We start from the raw sequence: 24,132 nt of genomic DNA, 5'->3' as shown, positions 1-24,132 counted from the left end.
GGTTGAATGTGACCGTGTTCACAGGGGTCTGAGGATGAGGGAAGAGATGAGGATCTGACTCCACGTTTCAGAAGGCTTGATTTATTATTTTATGATATATATTATATTAAAACTATACTAAAAGAATAGAAGAAAGGATTTCATTAGAAGGCTAGCTAAGAATAGAAAAAGAATTAATTATGAAGGTTTGTGACTGACTGAGACAGTCTGAGCCAGCTGACTGTGATTGGCCATTCATTAGAAACAACCACATGAGACCAATCCCAGATGCACCTGTTGCATTCCACAGCAGCAGATAACCATTGTTTACATTTTGTTCCTGAGGCCTCAGCTTCTCAGGAGAAAAAATCCTAAGGAAAGGATTTTTCAGAAAATATCATGGCTTCAGTTGAACTTGAGTTTTCCAACCTAAATGATTCTGTTGTGCTCACTTCCCTCTACTCTTTTGGCAGGAAGTTGAGCTGGGACTTGAGGCTAAAGGTTACTCCTAGCAGGATGGTTTCTGTGATCCCCCGGCAGCAGAGAGCTGCACAGGTGCTGGGTGTGGCAGAGCTGTGGGCAGCACAGAGCCAGGAAAGGCTGCAGTGGGAGCTGACAAGGAAAAGGCGCCACACATGCTCCAGGGAAAAGCTGTTTGAGAGCCTGGTCTGTCCCCCTCAGCAGCAGAGCCACCAACATTCACTACTGATTCCTGAGCTGGCTCACTCCCTCCTGTGGTTCCTGCTGCTCTGGAAGCCTGTCCATGTGCTGTGTGGGTGGTGTGGGGGCAGAAATGGCTGAGGGCAGCAGGAGCTGCCAGGCTGGCTCTGCAGCTGCACACGTGTGCTGCTGGAACAAACAAATCCTTTCCATAACTTCACAAGTGTGGCTTTATCAGCCTGCAATTCAGCAGGCAAATGCCACAACCCCCCCAGCTGAGCATCCCTGTTTGCCTTTTACATGGTAAACATGGCAAACATAGCAGGTGACTCATTCCAGCGATCCTGAGAATAAACTGCGCAAGTGGATTTTTGAAACTTCCAAGATGGACTTGTAATCAGGAATTTAAGTAATTCCCATCTTTGTTTTTATGGGTTTTATGGATTTTTTTTTCTCTGTTTGGTTACCTGTTGAAAAAAACACTGAAAAAATTAACCTCAAAGTTCAATCTCAATTAGCATGGATTAGCAGGACCTATGGATGTACTTCAGCCTTTGCTCAGCTGAGGAACAGCTGGAAGGTTTCCACCAGGAGTTGATTTGGATGCGGTCAGAGCAGCCCAGAGACCTCAACAGTGTAGGCACGAGCCAGTCTTCACTTGGGATCAATTTTAGGGACTACACATAACTGGAGAGAGGGAAATTGCTGTTCTGGGAGCTGTTACAGCAGCTGTGAGCCACAAACATTTTCTCCTCGTGAATTTTCACTCACCCTTTGTTCCTAATCTTTAATCTTCACTTACATGTTCTTAATCGTCACTTAATCTTTGTTCTTGCATGACACTGACCTCCTAAGGGGGGTGTGAGGAAGGAACAGGATTAAGAGGTGAAACAACTTGGCTGCAAAGCAGCATTGTCCTTGGTAGATCCTTGGGTGGAGAAAAGTGCTGGTTCAGCTCCCTGTGCCTCTTTGTGCCCTTCTCCAGATCCTTTTTTAATTCCCTACAGTTCCCACTCTGTTTGGGCTCCCTTCACTAAATCCTCAGAAAGGAGGAAGGCAAGAGGGAGCCTCCTGGCCCACCTTGACTCTAATGTTCTGCCTTTTTCCCATGTTTTTTGGTCTTTTTATAAGGGAGGGACATATCTTCCTCATCCCTCCAGGCTCCTTCCTGTGCATCTCACAGCATCACACATTCTGCATAAAGAAACATCATATTTTACTTGGATTTGCAAATCAGCAGGATCCCAATTCCCATGTAAATGTATTCACAGGATGCATGCTATTGGCAAAAGGAACTGATAACAACTGTCTCTACAGAGCACTGGGTGCAGTGGAGCTTGATCCTGATTTTAGCATTTCAGCTGTAACCACCTGGCTGTTTCTTCTCATGCTGTCCCTGTTCCCTGGGAGCAGAGCCCGACCACCCCCAGCTGTCCCCTCCTGTCAGGAGTTGTGCAGAGCCACAAGGTCCCCCCTGAGCCTCCTTTTCTCCAGGCTGAGCCCCTTCCCAGCTCCCTCAGCCATTCCTGGGGCTCCAGCCCCATTCCCAGCTCTGTTCCCTTCCCTGGACACGCTCCAGCCCCTCCATGCCCTTCCTGAATTGCTGGGCCCAGAGCTGTCCCCAGGGCTGGAGGGGCCTCACAGGTCCCAGCACAGAGGGGCAGTCACTGCCCTGGGTCTGCTGGACACACCTTGGCTGGGACAGCCCAGGGGCCATTGGCCTCTTGCCCAGCTGGGCACACCTGGGCTCGTGTCTGGCTGCTGTCACCAGCACCCCCAGGGCCTGTCCAGATCCCTGTGCAGAGCCTTCCTGCCCTCCACACTCCCACCCAACTTCGTGTCATCTATGAACGAACTGAGGGTGGCCAATTCCCTCATCCAGACCATGGATAAAGGTATTTAACAGTGCTGGGTCCAGCACTGAGCCCTGGGGTGCCCCCGTGGTGCCCAGCCCAAGCTGGATGTGACTCCATTCCCACCATTCCCTGTGCCCAGCCATCAGCCAGGTTTTTGACCAGCAAACAGTGCACCCATGAGCAGCCAGTTTCTCAGGGAGAATGCTGTAGGAAACAGCATCCAAGCACAGGTGAGACTGTTAATTTAACTGCAAAAGGTGTTTCACAAACTCTGGCAGGAATATATCTGTGGAGACCATGGCCAGGAGGCCCCCAAACCCAGACTGACACTGCAATACAAGCTGGAAGTGGCCTAAGCAAACAGAAAAATGCCTCTCCAATCCAACTGCACTCCCTGCACAAAAGGCTGCCTCTCTGGGTGCTGCTGGGGGCAGGGAGATGGATAATCTCCTTGGGATCATCTCTCACATCTCTGTGTCACTGCTGCAGGGGCCAGGCACAGCGGGCTCAGGTGTTCCCAAAGGGAGGGAGGCTTCCCTAACTCCTGATCACCTGAGGCTCCTGGGCTAGTGGAAGGGAGTGGAAATGGATGAGCTTTTTATGTCTAAATTAGCCAATTCTGGGACTCCCTGGGATGAGCTGAGCAGGCGCAATGTCTCCTCCTGTCTCCCAACTCCAAGCTTTGTGCAGTGTTGTGGTTTGAAAAGTGCTGAAGAATTCAATATTTTGGTTAAACCACAGCTGTGTGTTTTAAATCCGAGTGGTCCTCTCTGTGTGGGTGTCCTTTGCTAATCCCTGCACAGTCCTGGCCCTTTACTGGTGCTGCTTGTGACATAAAACAGATACAATGGAGGTGTTTGTGACGGTTTTCCTGGCTGCGCATATTTTGTGGAGAAACTATGCGAAGGACAGAGGACAACCCGCCATTTCAGCGACACTCTGCTGCCCTCGAGTGGGTGCTTAAGAAATATCCCGCTCTTCCCTGCCCACGTGCTCTGAACTAATGCTTTAACACGCAAAAAAACTCCTTCGCAATCACATTTTTAAACTGTTTTCGCAGCCTAGCGAGGGCGAGGGCCACGACCTCACCTGAGGCGAGGGTGCGGTGCCTCACCTGAGGGGGAAAGGGGCGGGGCCTCAACGGGGCGGGGTTTCGTGGGGGCGGGGCGTGACCGTCGCCTCACTGCTGACGTCAGGGGCGTGGCCTCAAGTCGAGGGGCCTGGCCATGGCACACATGGCGGTGACGGCTAAGGGGCTTGGGGTGGTCGAAGAGGCGTGGCCGCGTAGGGGGCGTGGTTTCGCCGCATGGGCGGCCCTCTCGTAAGGCGTGGTCTAATTTTGGGGGCGTGGCTTCGGGGGCGCGGTCTCCCGTTCAGGGATGGCCCCCTGGGGGCGTGTCCTGCCGAGCGCGCGCGCGCGGCCCCGCGGTCTCGTCACTTCCCGCGCGGACGGCGCTGTCGCCGGGGTCGGTCGTGTCCGGTTCGGGCGGCGGTGTCGGGAGCAGCGGGACGAGACGATGAGCGACAGCGGGGAACAAAACTACGGCGAGCGGGTAATACACAGAGCCCGAGCACGCTGCGCGGCCGGGCCCCCCCTTTCCCTCCCAACCCCACGCACCCCTCCATCGCCTTCGGGTGGCGCCGGTTCCCCCGTGTCCTCCCCGTGTCCCCTTTTGCGGGTGGCGGAGCCTCCGCGGGAGCGGAGAGGCGGGTGAGGCGGCGCTGCGGGGTCGATGGCGGAGGGGCCGCTCCCTGCATGAGGCGCCTGGCGCCATCTTGGGCCGGGACCGCGCGCCCGGGAGGGACAAAATGGCGGCCCCGGGCCCTCCGGGGCCCCTCGCCCTCCATCCCACCCTGCGGAGGGGGAATCCTGTTATCATCCTCCCTCCAGAGCCGCCTCGCAATCCACTCTTGAGTTGTTCTTTTATTTAGACTGCTTTTCGCTGCATCTGCCCTGTAACAATAACTCTGCTCTCGGGCCTGGCGTCCGGGTGTCTCGGGCTCTCCTCTCATTTAATTTTGGTAATGGAGGCAACCCCTTGGCTTTGTGAAACCTGCAGCAGATCCCTGCCAGGGCTCCTAGCTTCGGAAAGATCTCACTGTCCAAAAGAGTTTTTATTAATGTCGAAATAGATGCCTTGCTAAGCTTCACGTTTGTGATACACATCTGTAGTTGGTTTTTGTTTACTGGATCAGCTTTTGATGTCTTTATTTAGGGTCACTACTGTGTTTTGGGGATTTTTTTTAGCATAATTCAAATATTTTGTTGCAGTATCGGAGGGAATTCTGGAGGTGATAAGTTCCTAAGTTTTAAATTAGAGGGGGCAAGAAATTTTAGAAAACGTAGTAATTTTGAGCCATGTCTTTCTTAGAATATGGTTTTGTCTAATTAATTCACTATTAGAAGCTGTTATGTCTGAGTGTTTCTACTTCAAGGTAGGTAAAAATAGAAAAAATTGGTCTCCAGGGAGCTAAAAATGGGAATGAATGGTGAAAGACAGGGATGTAGGAATAGGCTCGTTCTAGCACCGGGGTTTTCATTGGTATCTTCATTCACTCTGAAGTTTTTTTAGTGAGGGGGTGTTTTTTGCTCAGGGTGAATTATTTTTATGTTAGTTTTTTTAAAGATGCTTTAATTATTGTGAAGGTCAGACTGGAAGCCCGTGTAGTCTTAATGAAGTTTGCCAGGATAACCTGCATTATCTTTTCGGTCAGAAAGAGTGAAAATAATAAAGCTTCTATAACAAAGTCTCTTTGTGTGAAACAATTGTGCAGATTATATTTTTAATATAAAAAAAGTATGAAAGCATTTGTAGGCAGTCTTTGCCAGTGCCTAGGAATGAATTATGTGTGAACTTTTGTGACCTTTAAATAGATAAGTTGTTTGAAATTGATGTTTTTGTAAAGATGAAACCATAGAGCTGCACACGTGCTATTCCAGACTGGAGCAGGGATTGGTTTTCCTTCTGCTCTTGTCAGTGTTATTTATGGATTTTTTTGCTTACTATAGGCTTATGTTTTACTGAGTCAGTGCCTTTTGTGCTTGTCCAAGCTGGAGTCTCTGCAGACTTGAGTTAGTGCTTGGATAAATAATCTGGAATATGATTGCAGCTGTCTTAAACTGTCCCAGGTGCAGGCTGCCAGGAGGAATTGAGCTCTCTCCTTTATTGGTGTTCCTTAGGCAGTCAGATCTGGGAATTCAGTCAGCTGGATCTTGTTTTACTCCATTTCCAGCTGCATTGGTTTGCAGGCCTGACTTGATTGAGCCCTCATGGCAGCTTTGGGGATGAAGAAATTCCAGGTGCTTTTGCCAGGAACGGGACTTGTTTAAGCAGCAGCACGAATTTACTCTGGATTATGGTGTTTTTAAAAGGGGGAGGAAAGATAAAAAGAAAAAATCCCCACTTTATTTCTCTTTTCACAGCTTGTGTTCCATAGGGGGATGAACTGAAGAAACTATAAATTGTTAAATACAGGACTATGCTTGAGATGCTGTTGTTACGCTGCAATGTCATGGTTTTCCAACTCAATTTTGTTTTCACTGAAATTTTTCTCACTGAAGCTCGTGGGATTCAGGCATGGAGGGGTTGGAAAAAGACAAAGGCCAAATTAATGAATCCTACCCTGTGAATTAGTTAATTATGATAGTGATGGCTTGGTGTATGGGCAGAAGGTGTTCAATATGCAAGTCAGAGTGGGGGGTTTTTTTATGTATAAAGGCTTAGTTTACAGATTACTTACAAGGTATTTAATACGTGTATTTTCAGGAAAGAGTGGTTTTTATTACTAAACTGTGTGAGGAGGTCTGAGGAAGCAGTTTGAGATTAGAGATGAGCTGATCACTCAGTGCCACCCTAGGATGGACCATGCCCTGTGTTCCTCCCTCACCAGCTAGCACCTGATGGCACCTCTTGGGGAGCTCATTCAGTGCCCACACCTGTTGAAGATAATTTGGGTTTTGCTGGTGGATTAATTTCCTTCCAGCCTGGGCACTGTAGGAGCTCACAGAGCCAGTGGCAGAGGTGGTGGGAGGAAGCTGTGGCCTGCTTTTTCAGAACACGCTGTGTTCTTTCTGTGTGGGGTTTGGAAACCTGTGGAAAGGGATGGTTCTGCTCTCCCTGCAGTGAATCCCCAGCAGTGATCTCATGTCCCTCAGGGGAAGGGAGGCAAATTCCATCAGGGAGAGGTTGGGGAATGTGCAGTCAGCACAGTGACACCTTGAATAAAGAGGTTGCAGGTCTGATAGTGTCATGTGAGGCAGCCCCTTTCCTTAGGGAAACAAGTGGAAATACATAACTTCATAGGAATATATGATTATAAAACCTTAATACTTTTATTTCTCTGTATCTTACATTACTGACTGAAATCTGTAACTGATTCCTGTGAGGAAAACCTGCATCTCAGAAGTACAAAGAACTGTGGCCATCATCTACTTTCCAGCTGCTTCTGTCCATGGAAACCTTTCCCACCCACTGTCCCCCAAATAATCCTGCTCTGGGACATTCCCTGCTCAGAGTACATGGCTGCAAGGCTCTTTGGGAATGTGCTTAGAGCTGTTACAATCATCCCAGCACTTGGTTTGAATATACTCAAGGTCTGGAATGAACCATTTGGAATCCACAGGCCTGGACTTCAGGGCTTCCACGTGGATTCCAGAAGTGCCTGGTGAAGGGGAAGAGCTGTTGATAAAGACCAAGGGATGTGGGGAGGGAGGTTAAATTCAACTTGACAAGGTTAGGGGGGAAAATGGTTATTGTTTAGTGAATAAAAGTCTGAATGTGCTGACCAGCACTGCTGGAATATAGGCAGGGTAAAGAAGATTGTTTGTTCCCTCTTCCCCATGTCATGCCAGGAGCACACTTGGGCATTTTTCAATAACTTAAAACTCACAGAGTGAAAGAGCAAAGAGTAGGAAAAGGAAATATAAAGAACAACCAAAAAGGATGCAAGAAACAAGCTGTGGGAGTGACTGATGTGAACCCTCAAGGGTGTAAAATAAATTTGCAGTGCTGCAGGCCCCTGGTGCTTGGAGTTTTGGGTAAGGGAGGATTTCCTGGGGCTTGGGGTGAAACAGGGACAACGTGGTAAGTTTGGGGTTATTACCAATCCTGGTGATATCCAGAGCAGGTGAGGTGCATTGAATTCCTTTAAGGCTGGAATAAAGAAGTGCAATAATCCTGTAAAATGGGTGGATTGAAGGATGATCTGGGAAAAAAAGTGGATTTTTAAAGACTCGAAAATTTGAAATGCAAAGGAGTTGAATGAAAATGGGCCAGCTGTTAAATTGTTTATGTTTTGGTAGATATTTGTCGTAAAGACATTTTCTTCCCAAGTTTCTGCTCAGCTCCTCAGTGTCCAGATTCCATATCAACCTTAGATAGTACAGCAAAGATTGCCTGAAAATGTACCAAATATATGAAGATTTGCCTGTTCTCTACTCATTTCTTCCAAGCTTTTTTGACTTTTCAATGCTCTGAAAAAGCGTTTGGTGTGTGTTTGTGGGCAAAATCCTCCCAACTGCTTCCCTCCAATCTTGCATTTCTCCTTTTCTTTCTGGTCTCCACCTGTACTTGGATACAACTCCTTCTGTTTAGCCCAGATTATCTTTTGTGAATGGAATTATTTTTTCTCAGGTGAAAAGCAGCCTTGGTTTGGGTTTTAATCCTTCTTCAATCTTGCTTTCTCTAACTTTGTCATAGAGCTAAGACTTCTTAAGGCAAAATTAATATATTAACTCAGAACTCATCTCTGTGGAGTGTTTTCTTTGGAAGTTACTAATGGATTTAGGTTAAATTAGTTAATTGTAACTTAAATTGCTCCTAAACATTCCCCCTGCCCTTTGCAGTGTTAGTACATGGGGAAACTGTAGTTTAGAGCAAAACATTAAACATCTGTCTGAGGAATACAGCTTTGGCCAACTCTGTGCTATTTCTGTTGCTCTTGGGATTAATTGCAAACCTGCTTTGTCCTGTGCATCGTGTTTCTTTCCCCTGTATGGAAGGGAATTGTAAAATGGTAACATTTGGTTGAAGTTGTATGGAAGTGATTGAAGTGTGTAAATTTCTTGTTAGCAAATGAATTTCTGAATGCTTGGTACAAGATTCCAATTAAGTTAGTGTTCAGGTTTAAGAGGTGTTAGAAAAGTAAAACGGGATTTTTGAAACAAATCTGGTATCCAATGTCATTGGTGAGCTTTCTTCATCAGAATTTATGCTAAATTAAGGATTGTTTTTAGAAAGAAGTATAATTCTGCTGAATTTTAAGTTTTCTCTAATATCTTGAAATGAAGAATACTTTCTACTAGTGTGTTTAAGGCATATGACTAAAACCAAGCATTTTACTGAATTAAAAATAAAAATACATAAGTTAAAACTGCTAATTAGGTCATGTCACTGCCAGAGGAGATTGCCAACATATAACAGAGCAGGTGGGGTGTTAGTCCAGAGCAGTTTGAGTGTGGGGCTCCAGTGCAGTTCTGGTCAGTGGGGAATGCAGATTTCTGTGGAAACACAAAGCCTGCACATGTAATGCCACTTGTGCAGGCAGCTGGGGGTGTGTGCTCCTAAACCTTCACACCAGGGCTGCCAAACTGCAGGAGGGGCCCAAAATTCAGATAATTGGAGTTCATGGAGTGACCAATGCTGTGCTTTCTGCGCATCCAGCAGTGACCACAGCCGGACCTCACTGGAGTCACTCCTTGGTGATTTTGTCTCAGTGTGTGGCTGATAGTGCACATTATTTAGAGTTTGCTGATGCTACAATTCCTTAGTAGGTACTTAGTTGATCCAGTTGCACTTACTGTTAAATACAGACATAAATAGCAAATTCAGCTACTTAGAGCTAAGTTAAACTGAGTTGACTGAACCTGTTGATAAAATTATAGGGCTTTGGTAGATTCAATTCTTGAACTGCATTTATAGTAAAAGTCCACAATTTTTTTTTTCTAGTTTCAGTTTTGGCACTAGATTTTATCCTGGAGTTCTTAAATATTCTTCATCCTGTTCTTTTTCTATTAAGGTTAATGTTGAAGAAGGAAAATGCGGAAGTCGCCATTTGACAAGTTTTATAAATGAGAATTATTTGAAGCTCAGGAATAAGTGAAGCTGAAATTTGAAAAAAAAGAAAGTGAATGCATGCTAATTATCAGACCAGAAGTCCCACTTGTAGAATATTGAGCAATTTGTGTGAAGTGGGGAAGATGAAAGAAGTCAGAATTTGAAACGGAAGAATGAAGAAAAGGAATAAAAATGAAGTTAAGATAAGAAGTAATCTGGAATCTGAAAGCACTACGCTAAGTAATTACTAGTCTGTTTATGTGTCCCTGTATATTTTGCTAAACATGCATGCATTATCTGTTTAATAGCAAAAGTACATGCAGGGTAAAGAAGTGTCTACCAGGGAAAAAAAAAAAATAAAACCTCCTTAAAAATCTAGGCAGTGCTAATGCCGACTGCCCGGACACATAGCTATGAATATTTACCATTGATTTCACTGGAGCTTGTTTACAGCCCCTAGGTGAACAAGGAATTGTGTACAAATTAGGCTTTCAATATCTGCGTGCAGGAATCCCGTTCTGCTTCCAGAAGCGGAAGTGCTCATGGGTCTGGCAAGTCGGGGAGGCACACCCCTGCAAGATCTCGCTCTAAGGAGGATTCCAGGCGCTCCAGGTCAAAATCTAGATCCAGGTCTGAATCCAGGTGAGTTTGCTTCTTTTACCTCTTCCTCCTCCTCACGACTCAGATGATTGTCAGAGGTGGCCCAGCTTAGCCAGTTCTGTTCCCAGAGTTAGTGACTCTTCTGTGGACATGGACTGCAAAGGGGCATGCATGGTTTCAGGATTGGGAAAGCCAGATTATATCAATTCAGATGTTTTTGCTGCTTCTTCCAATAGTTAAATAGCTATGGAGCTTTGTATCCTTGCTGATACATTTTGGAAGTGCCTGCCTTTTATCTCTTGGCAAGCTAACTTGTGTCTGAGCCTGGAGTTTAGATCTTAGCTTTTTTGTGCATCAACAGATTTCCCATTTTAAGCCACATTCCTGTATTACATTTCTTCACTGGAAGCAGTGATGTTCCTGGAATAGTGGAAAGAAGCAGTAGAGATAAATGGAAATTTCACAGTCTGACATTTTAAATACGTTGATTTAACTTGAAAATTAACAGGGTAGGAAGCTTTAAATATTAGACAACTCTGCAAGCTCTCCACAAAAGTTGTGGAGAACTTGCTTATTGTATTTATTATGTGGCAGTACAAACATCCACGTGCCTGTTGCACTGTATTACCTCTCCTGATAATCACCTGCCAAACAAGCTGTGTGCAGGGTCAGAATTCCTCTTAAAAAAAGTAGAAAGTTGACTGCTGACTACAGAAACTAATGTATTGAGAATTTCTTTACTCATTTGTAGACATTCAGGCTAAAAAAAGCGAGGTTTCAGCAGTGTGGTTTTCAGGTGAGCTGTTCACAACAGACTTACGTGAACACGCAATGAATTGCCAAAGCCTGGGGGGCAGGCTGGAGGAAGGTACTGTGCTGTCAGCAATCACCCAGGGTTGAAAACATAATCAAGTAGTGTGTTAAATCTTGCAAGATCAGACAGAAAGGCTTTTGTGAGAAGGAATGTGATTGGGAAGCTGTGACAGCAGAAGAATGAAGGTTTTTGTTTAATTCAGGCACAGTCACAAGTGTCATATCATGCACCTGGCAGTCCCTGTAGTTTAAGAAGAAATGTGTTGAATAAAAGGAATAAATACTTGTTAGAGCAGTACCCTTAGTGAGTGTGGAATTGGAGTGTCCTGTGGGAGTGCCAGCAGTCAGAGGTGATGGGGCAGCTCAGGAAGGGCCCAGTCCCAGGTCCTGCTCTGGGCTCTGACCCTGCTGTCAGGGCTTTATCCACTTGGGGTTTGAAAACCTCAGGGCGGGGAAGCTGTAGAACACCTTTGGGGAAACCTTTTAATATTAAAACAACAAAGTCACTACACCCTCCCAGCATATTCTCCTGCCCTTTAATCCATATGACTCCTGGGATTCTATACTCCTTAAAATATTTCCCACTTACAGAATAACCACAACACTGAGTAAAAATACAGTCACAGATGGTACACAATTCTGAGGAAGCAAATAGAAGATGTAGAATTTATGAGAGACCTGGTAAATCTTACTTTTGCAATAAACAGTGTTTAAATAATACCCTGGCAACTGTTTCTTTACTTTTGATCACCAAACAGTAGAAGTTTATAACTACCATGGCTTCCTGAGCATTTAACAGCTATCTTGAAGGTGCCTCTGGCTGGAAATAATGGAATTACGTGCCAGAGTTAGTGTTGATTAGTAGATTTGGACAGAATTGTGTCGAGGCACATATTTAGAAACAACATACTTTAATCTCTGTTCAGTGCTGTCACATGTTGAGCTGTGGTCATGGGCAGATCTTTGAACTCTGGCTTTCCCCAGAGAAATAACCCTGTGATAACTTCTTTATTTCTTGGTAGTTTCTGTTTCAAATGTATTTTTGAGTTACAAGCTTTATAAATTAAACTTTGATTTGGGAACCAACCTGTGTCCTGGTGTTTTTATCAGTTGGCGTGTGGATATACTTGATTTTAAAATCACTTTTGTTGATGTTTGTCGTTCCTATCTTTGGCTGATACCATTCTGGTACCTGAAATACCAGTTCTGTTTGCCTTAATTTTTTTTTCCTATATCAATGTCTAAAATGTGGCTGTGTGCATGTGTGGAGCTTCTTTTTTTATTTTATATTCTTTCTCTCTTTTTTTACTGTTTTCCCAGCTTCAGGGAAGTTCCCTCTCTATTTTTTTTTTATTTTGTTGCCAAAAATAATGTTTTCTTTATAAATACATAATGAGAAGTGCTGTAATGGGACATGCTGAATTAATTTCTCCTGGACATGAATATGCATTTTAAGTTGAGCTGCTCTGACTGTCTCCTGATGGGGTTGGAGGTGTTTTTTGAGGAACTAGATTGAACAGTTTGGCTGCCTGGTGACACTTGGTGAGAAATCCTGGAAGAAGCTGTTAAATGCTCAGGAGTAAAAGCAGTTCAGGTTCAGAGCTTCCCTCACACCAGTGGAGTGGTGCTGCTGTGGAAGTAGAGGAAGGGGACATTTAAGACATGAAAGCCTGAAAATCTGGAATTTGTGACTCAGATCCATTGACTGTTACACTGTTTACTGCACTTCTTAGCCTTGAGGGTTTTCCTTTGGAGTGGTGTGGAGCACAGGTTACTCAGTGCAGCCATCAGCAGACCAAGATCAGGTGTAGTATCCCTGTGTGAGTGCCCAGCTTCTCCTCTATGATTGCCTGTGTTGGGAGGGATGAGGCTTTGGGAGGAGGAATTGAAGAGTTTCAGACCCTCGTGTCCACAGAGCTCATGGTGTAAGAAAATATTTTTGGGGAAAAAGAATTGGTGAGCAGTTGCATAAATGCGCTTAAGAGTCAGAACATGTAAATATTCATGAACAAACAGTGCCAAATAACTGCTGAAATACCAGCAGGTAAATGAGCCAGCTCAGGATTGATTTCTTCAGATTGTGTTCAGCTCTGTTCCAGGGACATTTGCTTTTCAGTGTCACCCAAGGCAGCACTAAGAAAGAGAGTGCCCCCCTTAGTGGTGCATGCTTTGTGTTAAAGCATATTTGACCGATTAGTGTGAAAAGAAAGCCACCCCACTTGTTTTTACCTAAACACTGAATATTTTAAGCCCTAAGTTGTTGCACCCAGTAGCTTTGTTAAAGGAAGAGCTGACTGTGATCAAGTACAAGTTCCTGGACTGCAGCAGGAATGCCCTGAGACTATCTGCTGTAATCTGATAGTAAAGATTTAGCACACAGAGAGTAGAGAGATTCATCTGTAGAGAGTAGTGAGTAAATGGATTATAGCTGAGGTATGTGGTACTGCAGGATTTTGGAAAACAATTATTTGAGCTTTTTGTGACTGTCTGCTGGATTTTTAAAATATTGAACACCCCAACAAGCCCAGCACTGTACCTCTCTGTTCTTTCCCTCAGGTCTAGGTCGAGGAGGAGTTCCCGCAGACACTACACCAGGTCGCGCTCGCGGTCGCGCTCGCACAGGAGATCCAGGAGCAGGTCGTACAGTCGGGACTACCGGCGGCGGCACAGTCACAGCCATTCCCCCATGTCTACTCGCAGACGGCACATTGGGAACAGGGTACGTGTGTGAGCCATGAGTCACGGGCTCTGTGCCCTGAGGAACACAAAGGGCTTTGTGAAATGCTTGTGCTCCTGTAGGTTTAATGTATTGCTGTCTATTAGCAGGTGACCTGTGAAAAATGTGTATTTTATGATTGGCTTTTCACAGATATTTAAATGAATATTAGATGTGTTGTGTTAGAAGGTAATGCTGTGTTAATTCTCTTAAGTAGTGTGGTAAATATAGTTTTAGGTTATAAGAAATGTTAAAATAGAAACTGTGCTATGTAGGATAATTTTTTTAAAGAAAGGACTCGCAGTGAGATAGCAGCCACAGGACACCTGAATCTTTCAGAGAAAGAGAATTTATTGCCCTCTTATCAGAAGAAAAGAACTTCTTCCTGCCTTGAAGGTGCTGTTGGGGTTCAGAGGAAGACATTGGGGATGACCAGACAGAATCCTGTGTTTGAATGGAATTTATGCATCATGTATGAACTGTGTGAATATGCAACAGGCTATTGTTTTTAAGGGTTAATCCTTTGTTATTTTCAGGCTCGTGCTGCCCAAAAAAGGTACCCAGATGTCCGTAACTCTTTGTCTCTATTGTCTCATATTGTCCTAATTCAAACTGTCCAAGTTATTATTACTCTAATTATATTACTATTTTTATAACAATTTTATTACTATTAAGCTTTTAAAAAAACAAGTGATTGGCATTTTTCACATGACCCAAATCTCAGCCCCATCTTAGTTTGTTTTCTTCTGGAAGCTCTGACAGTCACAACTTGAGAAAAATGTTGCACTGCAGATGAACCCAATTTGATTTTAATATCTGTGTCCTTTCCTTCAGGCAAATCCTGATCCAAACTGTTGTCTCGGAGTGTTTGGGCTGAGTCTGTACACTACAGAACGAGACCTGCGGGAGGTTTTCTCCAAGTATGGCCCCATTGCCGACGTTTCCATCGTGTACGATCAGCAGTCACGGCGCTCCCGAGGGTTCGCCTTCGTCTACTTCGAGAACGTCGAGGATGCCAAGGAGGTAGCTTGGGGTGCACAGTGTGGGCTTCTCATTATGTATTTATAAAGTGTTTGCTGGGCTCTGAGCTCCTGGGGTGTCTATTCTGTCACAGGGTATAGCCAGGAGAAACCCATAGCCTGGAAAATACTTGGAGTCTTGTAATCATGGAATTTGGGCTTACCAGTGCTGCAGAATGAATTGGGAATTCTGTAATCACTTCTCAAAAAGTAGAGAATCCTACACTCGTACCAATCCTTGTAAAGCTACCCTTTGTGGGCTAGAACAAGGCTTATATTCTGCATAAACTCCACTCCAGAGAATCTCCAGGTTTTTCCACATCTCTTCCACATTTTTTCCAGGTCATGAAGTCTTCCATTTTGGTTTACAGCCTGATATGTAGGTCCTTCTACTTGCCAGACAAAAATAAAAGCACAATTGGTTTTGGTTTTTTTACTTTTTATTTGTAACTCTGGTATTATATTCAAGGTTATGGTAATTTGAAGGATGTATTTGAATACCTTATTGATGTTCTTTTAACCTTTAAATGTTTTATGTTGTGTGATGGAGTAGTTATATCTCCCTACATCAGCATGTTCAAAGATTGCTCTTAGTCATGTCAGAGACACTGAAACAATTGCCCAGTGGTGTTCCTTTCAGGATTTTAATGCCATAAAAGTCACATTTTCAGTGGTTACTGGCACTGAAATCCAGCTGGCCTAGAGTTGTCTTACACAGTACATTCACTGCAAGATGTGACACTCAGACCTGCCTTCAAACTGAGTGGTGTTTTAAGACATTTTAACACTTAAATCAGTGGTTGGAAACTTGCGTTGTTGCTGAAGTTCATACCTACAGCTAATGCTCTTCTGTCACTCCTTAGGCAAAGGAACGTGCCAATGGAATGGAGCTGGATGGAAGAAGGATCCGGGTAGACTTCTCCATAACAAAAAGACCTCACACACCTACCCCTGGAATCTATATGGGAAGACCCACTTAGTAAGTTTTATCTGTGGTTTGGGTGGGTTTTTTCCTTCCCAACCAGTACAGGATTTTGTGAAAACTCCTCTTTCTCCTCTGAGACCTGATTCTGAGTGGTTTTCCACATTAATGCACAAGTTGTGTTCTCTTGTTCATGGCTGCTGTGCTGTACACTGAAAACACTAGACATGAGCATCAGTAGTAATGCTTGTGTCAACAGGAAGACATTTTGACAATTTCTAAATTACTTCAAGTAGTTTTCCTGTGTACCTTCAAATATTCATGTCCTTTGCAAGCTCAGGTTTTCAAGAGTGAATGAACAAGTGCTGGTCAAGGAGCTGAGTGGCTCAGTTAGCATTAGGGCGTAGTAGTTTGCTATGTTCACACACTTTTCACTGCACTTTTGACTTCAGGTGCCAGTAGTGTCAGTTGTTTTCCCAAGTCATTCCCCGTTCATTTCCCAAGACTTTCAGTTTATTGATGGTTATGGTGATGTTAAGACTACAGGTTTCTGATTTTTTTTTAGTCAGTTGATTTAACAGGAGCTTTTTCAGAGTTAAAAGTGACTTCTCAGAATGGAATTCCTCATGTCCCTGTGATACCTAATGGTTGAGGAAAACAACTGAAAGTTCAAGCATTTAAAAAGCAATTATTTAAGTAGTCCTGTTCCCACATGCACTGGTAGGAAAACAGGACTACTCACAGTCTTCCAACTGTAAGGATGCGACATAATGATACAATCCAGTGTAAATAGTGTGAATTTACCAGACTGCAGACAAAGTTAGAGTTTTGTATTTTAGTAAATGCAATTTCCTTCACTCCCTGCAGTGGCAGCTCACGGCGACGAGATTACTACGACAGAGGCTATGACAGAGGCTACGATGACCGTGACTACTACAGCAGGTCATACAGGTGAGCATATTTGCAATATTTTGCTGCTTTTTAAACTCTGCTTTCTCATCTGCCTGTGCAAGCTTTAGGCAGTTCATCCTACATAAGTATTCCAGAGTATTTTTGCACTCGCTGTCATTCTGGAATCTTCCTGTGACATTTCCACCAAAATGATTGCTCAGTACAAATCAAGTTGGTTGGATTGAGAAATACTTGATGGTGTTTGACCTGTGGCCTAGCTTAGTCCAAAATGTTTCTGCACTGAAGCTTTAAAAAACAAAGTTTGTTCTTTGTAGTTTTATTTTAGATTCTTTATTTTAGATTCTTTAGGTTCATCTGTTAGCGCTGAAATAGTGCAGATTAATATTTGAGTTGGCATTATAGTGTCAACTTATATTTTGAGCACAGTGTAGTAGATATAAAGTGGGAAATTTCTGTGGTCCCCAGTATCTCCTGCTGATAATTATGGCACCTCAACTATTGCCAAAAATAAGGAATTGGACATCTGCATTAAAAGGCTTTTTTAACACCCCTTGTCAGGTTGAATGTGTGTGTAATCACGGTTGCTTTTGGTGACAGCATTTTCCAGCAAAATCCTTGTCCCCTACAAAATCCTCACAATTTCTGGGACACTGTTAAGCTGAACACAAAAAGAAGAGTTGATTTTTTCTGTCTGTACTACCAAACATTCCTGCAATTGCAGAATTCTGTGTTAAAGTTACAATGTGCCCAAGTCTTAAGTGGTGCCTTTTCCTTCTGATAGGGTTTGTGGATGTTACCAGAAGCTGTTATTGGGTCAGGAGAAAGCCAGTGAGAGTGACCTGCTCTAGTGGGAGCTGTCCCTGCCTGTGGCAGCACTGTGCCCCTGGGTGGTGTTCAGGGTCCCAACCCAAACCATTCTGGGATTCTGTGAAGAAATATGGAGCCACAAATGACTCGTGTGTGGCTACTTGAAAAATGTCATGGTACTACTTTCCCCTCCTACAGACATGGGTTGGTTGAGGAAGAGAGAAGTGTTGCTATGTTGTCAGGGCTTCCCTGAGGAAGAAAGAGTTGGAATTGTTCAAGATGCAGTGGAGCATTGCATACCCCACCCTAAAAATTCCATTGGTAACAATTCCTTTGCATTCCCTGCCCTGTGTGAAAATAATGCCCTAAGGGAAATGCAGTGTCAGATGGGAATTGTTCTGTTAAAACTTCAGTTTCTCCTTGTTGCAGTGGGAGGTTTAATTTTGCCTGGAAAACTAACTGTAAATAAGGGAATAAACTTTAAAAAAGCAATCCTCCAAAAACAACTGGGGAAGACTTTAAACTTGATTTAGTCTCCTGGTAAAGCTTTGCTGATCTGAATCTGAGGAGGTTCCAGTGCAACCACTCAGTGTTAATGCTGTAAGGTCTGGTTTTTGTTCTCCAGAAGAAATTACATCACAGTTCTTGTTTAAATATGACTCTAAAGTGTTAAAATGTCAGGATAGGAGGTTTTTCCCTGCCTCCACCTTGGAATCAGTGTTTTTCTTCTGGATAGTGAATTGATCTTGCTGCTTGAAAATAATAAGTAAGAGGGTTTTCCTTGAATAGGTGTTTAAAAATCAATGTTAAATTAAGTAATTCAGCATCACCCAGTATAGGAACTAATGTTGTCTTATCTTCACATGATTTTCTTACTCGATGGAGGAGTTTTGTACAGTGAACTTGTTATTTTTGAAATTCCTAAAAGTCATTCTGCTTTTGTTTTCACAGAGGAGGAGGTGGTGGCGGCGGAGGAGGCTGGAGAGCTGTTCAGGACAGGGATCAGTTTTACAGGTATGTACTGGATTAGTGGAACTGGACAAGGAAACACAAAACCTGGGAGTGCTTGGGTTGGATTTGGGGGTGCCTGGCTGTAGCACTGACTGTAAGTCAAGGACATCTTCACCTTGGACAAGTAATTCAGATTAAAAGTGAAGGTGGATTTGGCTTACCCTGCTTGTGTGGGATGCTCCTGGCTTCAAACTAAGTTTACATGAAAGCATATTGTGAGTGCAAGAGCTTGTATTTGTTGTGTTAGTCAAAAATAATACTGGTAACAAAAAAAAGAATTCAGATCTTTGCTTTGCACCCAGTAGAAACGTTGATCAGGTCTCCCATACTTGTTAGCATTCCTGAGACCAGGATGGGGTTAGAGCTACCCACATAAAGCTGTGCCACTCAGCAAGGGGATTGTTTGTGTCACCCCTGTCACAGGAGGAGGTCACCGTCACCGTACTACAGCCGAGGGGGCTACAGATCCCGGTCCAGATCCCGGTCCTACTCACCTCGTAAGTAGCCATGGGCTCAGGGAATGCTTTGGGTTGGGAGGGACCTTAAAGCTCATCCCATTCCACCCCCTGCCATGGGCAGGGACACCTTTCATAGACCAGCTTGCACCAAGCCCCTCCAGCCTTACCATACCTGGGCCTAGCCCAGTCACAGAGTTCATGTCTCAAAAGTAAATTTGCCATTCCTTGAACTTCTTTTGAGCTGGTGTGTCCACTAAGATGGACTTTGGTGTGGATATTTTATTGAGCCACAGTTCCTTTATTGCTTCATTGAGAAACCTTGAGGGCAGAGTAATACTTAGGAAAAATCAAGTGAGATAACAGCCCTTGTTTTGAGTGTAAGATCCTGTTTCTTCCTCCACAACTCTGTTAAAACAGGAGTTAGTGGTTACCTCTAGGACATCATCTCAGATCTGATGCAGGTTTGAGGAGAGGCAGTGGATTTAGCCAGAAATCTCTCAATCCATGAAGTCTGACTGTTGGGTTTTTGTCTTTCAGGTCGCTATTAAAGCATGACACATAGAGGAATTTCTAGCTACAGCCTTTGAGTTGAAATTGCAAGTTTGTGGACAATATTTTTTTATTGTCTCTTCTGTTTAACCAAGTGACAGTGCCTAGTGAATTAGGTGACTTTTACACCTTTTATGAAGACAACTTCTGTGGTGTTCAGTGCTGTTTCATTCTGCATATTTGTGTAGTTTGGTGCTTTGTTTCCAGTTGTGTTTTGAAAGGAGTATGTTTTGCATGTATTTTTTTAGTCTCCATTTTGACTCCTGAAAGGTTTCTATTGTAAAGACAAAAACTGTTCAGTAAGTTTTTTCTACTGATTCCAAGTTATTCTCAAGATCCAAACCTGTGTAAAATGCTTTCCAAAAGTGAGAAAATAAAATAAAAAGACGTTTGTTTTTTTCTTTCCCTTCTTCTTTTTGCCAAGAAAACAAAAGCATGGAGGTAATCCCAGGGCAAGTGCCATCCACTCCTTCCAGGAAGAACCAGTCTTTTGATGTAAACATCCACAAGTAAATTGCATCTGAGGTGATTCTCAAGTCCATTTCTCACTTGTGAAATGAGCACTGAATCCCTTATTTGGGTGTTTAGCTGTTGCCATTTGTATTTAAAAGCTTTTGGGCCAACACTTCATGTGTATCTGTCATACCACATAGTGAATTTGTGCACTTGGATCTCTGAGCCAATTATTTTTTAATCTTGTGTTGGAGGAGCTTTCCACGTTGCTTTGTGGTGAGAATGTGGGGTTTTGTGGAAATAATGGAAGTTTCTAGACTCAAAACTGATGATTTCTATGGATGTAGGGAACAAAGTTTAAGGAGAATGGTGTGCCATCATGCAAAGGAAGAGACTGAGGGAACAGGCCCCACCTCCTTCAGCTGCCTGGAGAGGAAGTGGCCAGCAGCAGCACACCAGGTGTCTTAGGGATTTAAAAATTATCCAGGTATTTGTTAAAATTTCCCTGTTTTTACTCTCCAGAGTGGACAACAGGACCATGGCAGTAATTATTGTAATTGGTCTGAGCTGCTCCTGGTGACACATTTTGGAGTTGGCTGCTCCTGGTGACCCATTTTTTGCAATGTCACATGGCTCCTGTGCTGAGCGTGTCCCAAATCCCTGTGCCAGGTCTGTGCTTGGTTGTGAGCATTGCAAGGCCATGGTGCATCATGGAATCATTTTGTTTGGAAAAGCCCTCTCAGATGGACTCCAACCACTCCCCAGCACTGCCGAGGCCACCATGTACCCCTGTCCCCAAAAGCCATATTTAAATCCCTGCAGGGATGGGGACTCCACCACCTCCCTCAGCAGCTCCTTCCAGTGCCTGACCACCCTTTCCAGGAAGAAGTTCCTTCTGATGTCCAGCTTGAACTTGCCCTGGCACAGCTTGAGGCTGTTTTCCCTTATCCTGTCCCTGGGAGCAGAGCCCGACCACCCCCAGCTGTCCCCTCCTGTCAGGAGTTGTGCAGAGCCACAAGGGCCCCCTGAGCCTCTTTTTCTCCAGGCTGAGCCCCTTCCCAGCTCCCTCAGCCTCTCCTGGTGCTCCAGCTCTGTTCCATGCCCTGGACACGCTCCAGCCCCTCCATGTCATCGTGAGAACTGGGGGTGCTGATAAGGCTCAGATCCAGATGAAAATCCCACCAAGGGTGCCAGAGGAAATGGGTGTTTTCTGTGAGCAGCAGCTTGCTGAGGTGCACCCCATAATCCACGTTAAAGCTGTTCTGAGGGTTTGGGGAAGAGCTGCTGTAGCTGGCTTGGTGAGGAGAGCCTGTCCAGCACTTCTTGCTGCTGAATCATTCCCAGGGCTCTCAGTCCAGGAACAGCCCAGGCTCTGATGCTCCCAGGCTGAAGTGTTGCCCTGTGGCACGGCTGGCAGGAGGCTGTGGGATGTGTGCTGGAACCCACAGCTGACTGGCCTGGTGCTCTGCCAGCAGGGAGGCAGGAATCATCCATGGCAGGGGGAGCCTGCCCTGACCCCCAGCGTGGATCCCACCCGGGCAGCAGGGAATCTCTGCTGGAGCAGCATCTGCTGGCTGGATGTGACAGGCTGTGCCCTTTCCAGACCTGCTTTCCTGTCAGCAGAGGACTGATAAAAACCTTGGAAGCACGTGGAGGGGAAAAAGGAAACCAGGAGCTGTTTGTGCTGCTCTCCTCTCCCCACACATGCAGGTGGAATTTCCTCTGGGGTAGACTGAGCCTCTCCCTGTGCAGGGGATGCTCCTGTCCCTGCAGCGTCTCCTGCCTTTTCCTGGGCACGGGGAGGGGCCCTGGAGGGATTGTGGAGCTTGAGGGAGCTGTGCAGTATGGAGGCAGTTGTGGGTTCAGTATATTCAGGCACCCCTTGCACTGCTCCTCATGGAATTCCATGAGCTCCTAAAAATCCCATTTTTCCTTGCATCTCCTTCACTGGGGTCCAAGCAATTTATTTTGCAGATTGATCACATAAAATGCAGGTGCTCCCATCCATCCCAGTGGAGCTGCTTTGGAGCTGGGAGAAGCTGATACTTTCATTTTCCTGCTTGGATAGGAAGTGTACAGCTCCACAGGAGCCTCCTTAGTGCCCATCTCTGTCACCTGCCCTGTGCTCCACACCGTGTTCCCACAGATCCATACCTTTGGCATCACCTTGGCAGAGTCAGCAAAGCTTGGAGCTCCTGGTGCCTGTCCAACATTCCCATCATTAATGTCTCACACATGCTCAGCCCCAGCACAGCTGTAATTAACACAGACACTAATCACCCAGCCATGCCAGTGCCTCCACCTCAGCATTCCTGACTGTTGCAGACTTGGAAACTTCTAAAATCCAGTGAGTAGTGAGTAAATTTTCACTCATGTCCCAGCAAAGGGTGAGCAAAAGGGTTGAAAAGCATGGATGCATTTTCCAACCAAATTGTGAATTATTTTCTCAGCTCTGCTCTTCCCATCTCCCAAGGTGGGCTGCTTCCATGCCAGTGCTTCATGTTCTTCCCTCTCCTCCATAGCAGCTGCACCATTCTCCAGCTGGGAGGTTTCTAAAAGCCAAAAATTGCATTTCAGCATTTCAGACAGTTCATCACCAGCACATGAGGGAAATGTGGGATCAGGCCCAGCCTGGAGCTGCCTGGTGGCTTGCTCAGAGTGGTGAGGGGCAGGTGGGAGCTGCTCTGGCAGCATGTCCCAGTCCCACTGTGCACAGAGTCATCTCTGCCACAGGCTGGGGAGAACAAAGGACAGCAAACCAAGTCCTTTCCTTAAGGAAATGGGTTCATTTGTAGGACAGGGTTTACTCAGGGCTTTGTTTTGGCACTGCCTGACCTGTGCAGTCTCTGCAGCCAGAGGTGTCCCCCATGGAGCAATGAACAGCTGCATTCCCACCTTGTTCCCAATCCCAACAGTGCAGGGGTGGGATGAAGCTCTCCTGAGATTCTCTGTATGATGAATAGTGAAAAAGATCCTTAAGGATTCAGGGAAAACTTACAGGTCAGAGAGGTGAGGTGGGTTCCTCCTGGGCCAGGTCACTGAGCTTTTCCCTCTTGGATTGCCTCCTGAGGTAACTTCTGGAGGCACCAGATCCCTGCTGGCTTGAGGCAGGATCCTCCCTCCCCCTGCTGTCCTTTCTCTGTCCTGTTCCCAACACCCTCTGGGGATGTGGGATCCAAGGAGAGATCCCAACACAGGTGCTCCATTAGCAGGAGCCCACCCTGAGTGCAAGTCCCAGTAAGACCAGTCTGCCAGAACAGAGTGATGGAATCTCGTGAATCCCAGCCTGCCTGCTCCGAGACAGGCTTACCAAAGGCTTGGGATAAAATGGAGTTGTGGGCCAGACTGTTTCTCCTGAGCTGGGAGGAGACTCAGGAACCCCCCAGGCTGGCCCCAACACGGATTTGGTAGTCCCAGATGTTTGCCTGACCTCCTCCCAAAACCTCCAGCTGAGGAACAGCATCTCCCGCTCCTCCCGTGTCCAGTCGACCAAACACTCTGTTTTTTTTCCTAGTTTGTCCTGTTTTTTCGAGGCAGCCCTTCACACACAGTGGGTTATCCTGTCCTTCTCCAGACTAAACAAACCCTCCTTCAACCTCTCATGGCCTTTTGCTCATTTTATCAGTCTTGCTGCTGCATTCCAGACTCATTCCATGCCAGCATCTCTTTCCAGGGAGGAATGATTTTGCCTACAAGGCTACCCTTGGAAGATGCTTTCCCTTTCCTGCTGGATCCTGCACCACTTTTAGGACCTTTTTTTCCATCTGGTTGTCACCTCTCCAGCTGTTTTGTACCAGTGCTCTGAAATCTTCTTCCCCAAAACACAGACTTCCCTTGAACATCACATCTGGACCAAGACAGATCCACCAAAACTGGGAAACAGTATCAGCTCCATAGGGTTGGGAAAGCATCTGCAGGAGTTTGTTGAGCTCTTTCTGCAAAGTCAGAAATCAGGGGCAGGAAGGATGAGTTCCTGCAGGTAACTCCTCTGTTACATCCAGCTCCAGCAGAAGGCTGATTTGAGGAGTAGTAAATGAGTATTGCATCCCGTGGGCACTAATTAATCCCAAAATCTCATGTTTCTCCCACTGCTTCCCAGTAGCAGTGACCTCACACAATGAACCAGCAGCTTCCTACCCCATTCCTGTCAACAGCTCATCCCTGAGGAGTCAGGAATGGCCTGAGCAAGATCTTTGAAAAGGATTTTATCAACCAATTTCAGCCTAAAATTACCCCAAAAAAATGTACTGGGGATGGAGGAGCTGCGAGCACCGGTGACAAATGACAGCCAGGCAGGAGCTGCACTGAAAGCAAAGCCGGAG

General features: G+C 45.3%; 1 protein-coding gene across 2 annotated transcripts; it reads left to right on the top strand.

Moving 5' to 3' along the window:
* Positions 1 to 3,924: 3,924 nt before the first annotated feature.
* Positions 3,925 to 19,757, top strand: TRA2B (transformer 2 beta homolog). 2 transcript variants are annotated; one of them, XM_054282668.1, is made up of 9 exons: positions 3,925 to 4,048; positions 10,059 to 10,192; positions 13,520 to 13,682; positions 14,514 to 14,702; positions 15,562 to 15,677; positions 16,488 to 16,571; positions 18,291 to 18,353; positions 18,774 to 18,847; positions 19,346 to 19,757. In XM_054282668.1, exons 1-9 carry the CDS (start codon positions 4,013 to 4,015, stop codon positions 19,354 to 19,356), a joined length of 870 nt encoding a protein of 289 aa, XP_054138643.1. In that variant the 5' UTR covers positions 3,925 to 4,012; the 3' UTR covers positions 19,357 to 19,757. The 2 variants fall into 2 exon arrangements, with proteins under 2 accessions (XP_054138643.1, XP_054138644.1); XM_054282669.1 differs by lacking the exon at positions 19,346 to 19,757 and having other exon boundaries at positions 18,774 to 18,855.
* The last annotated feature ends 4,375 nt before the right edge of the window (positions 19,758 to 24,132 follow it).

This window comes from Melozone crissalis, unplaced genomic scaffold, assembly GCF_028551555.1.
Source record: "Melozone crissalis strain CALT ecotype California unplaced genomic scaffold, PUWL_Pcris_2 ptg000034l_1, whole genome shotgun sequence".
Lineage (NCBI taxonomy): Eukaryota > Metazoa > Chordata > Aves > Passeriformes > Passerellidae > Melozone > Melozone crissalis.
This window is presented reverse-complemented; position numbering and strand designations above follow the sequence as displayed.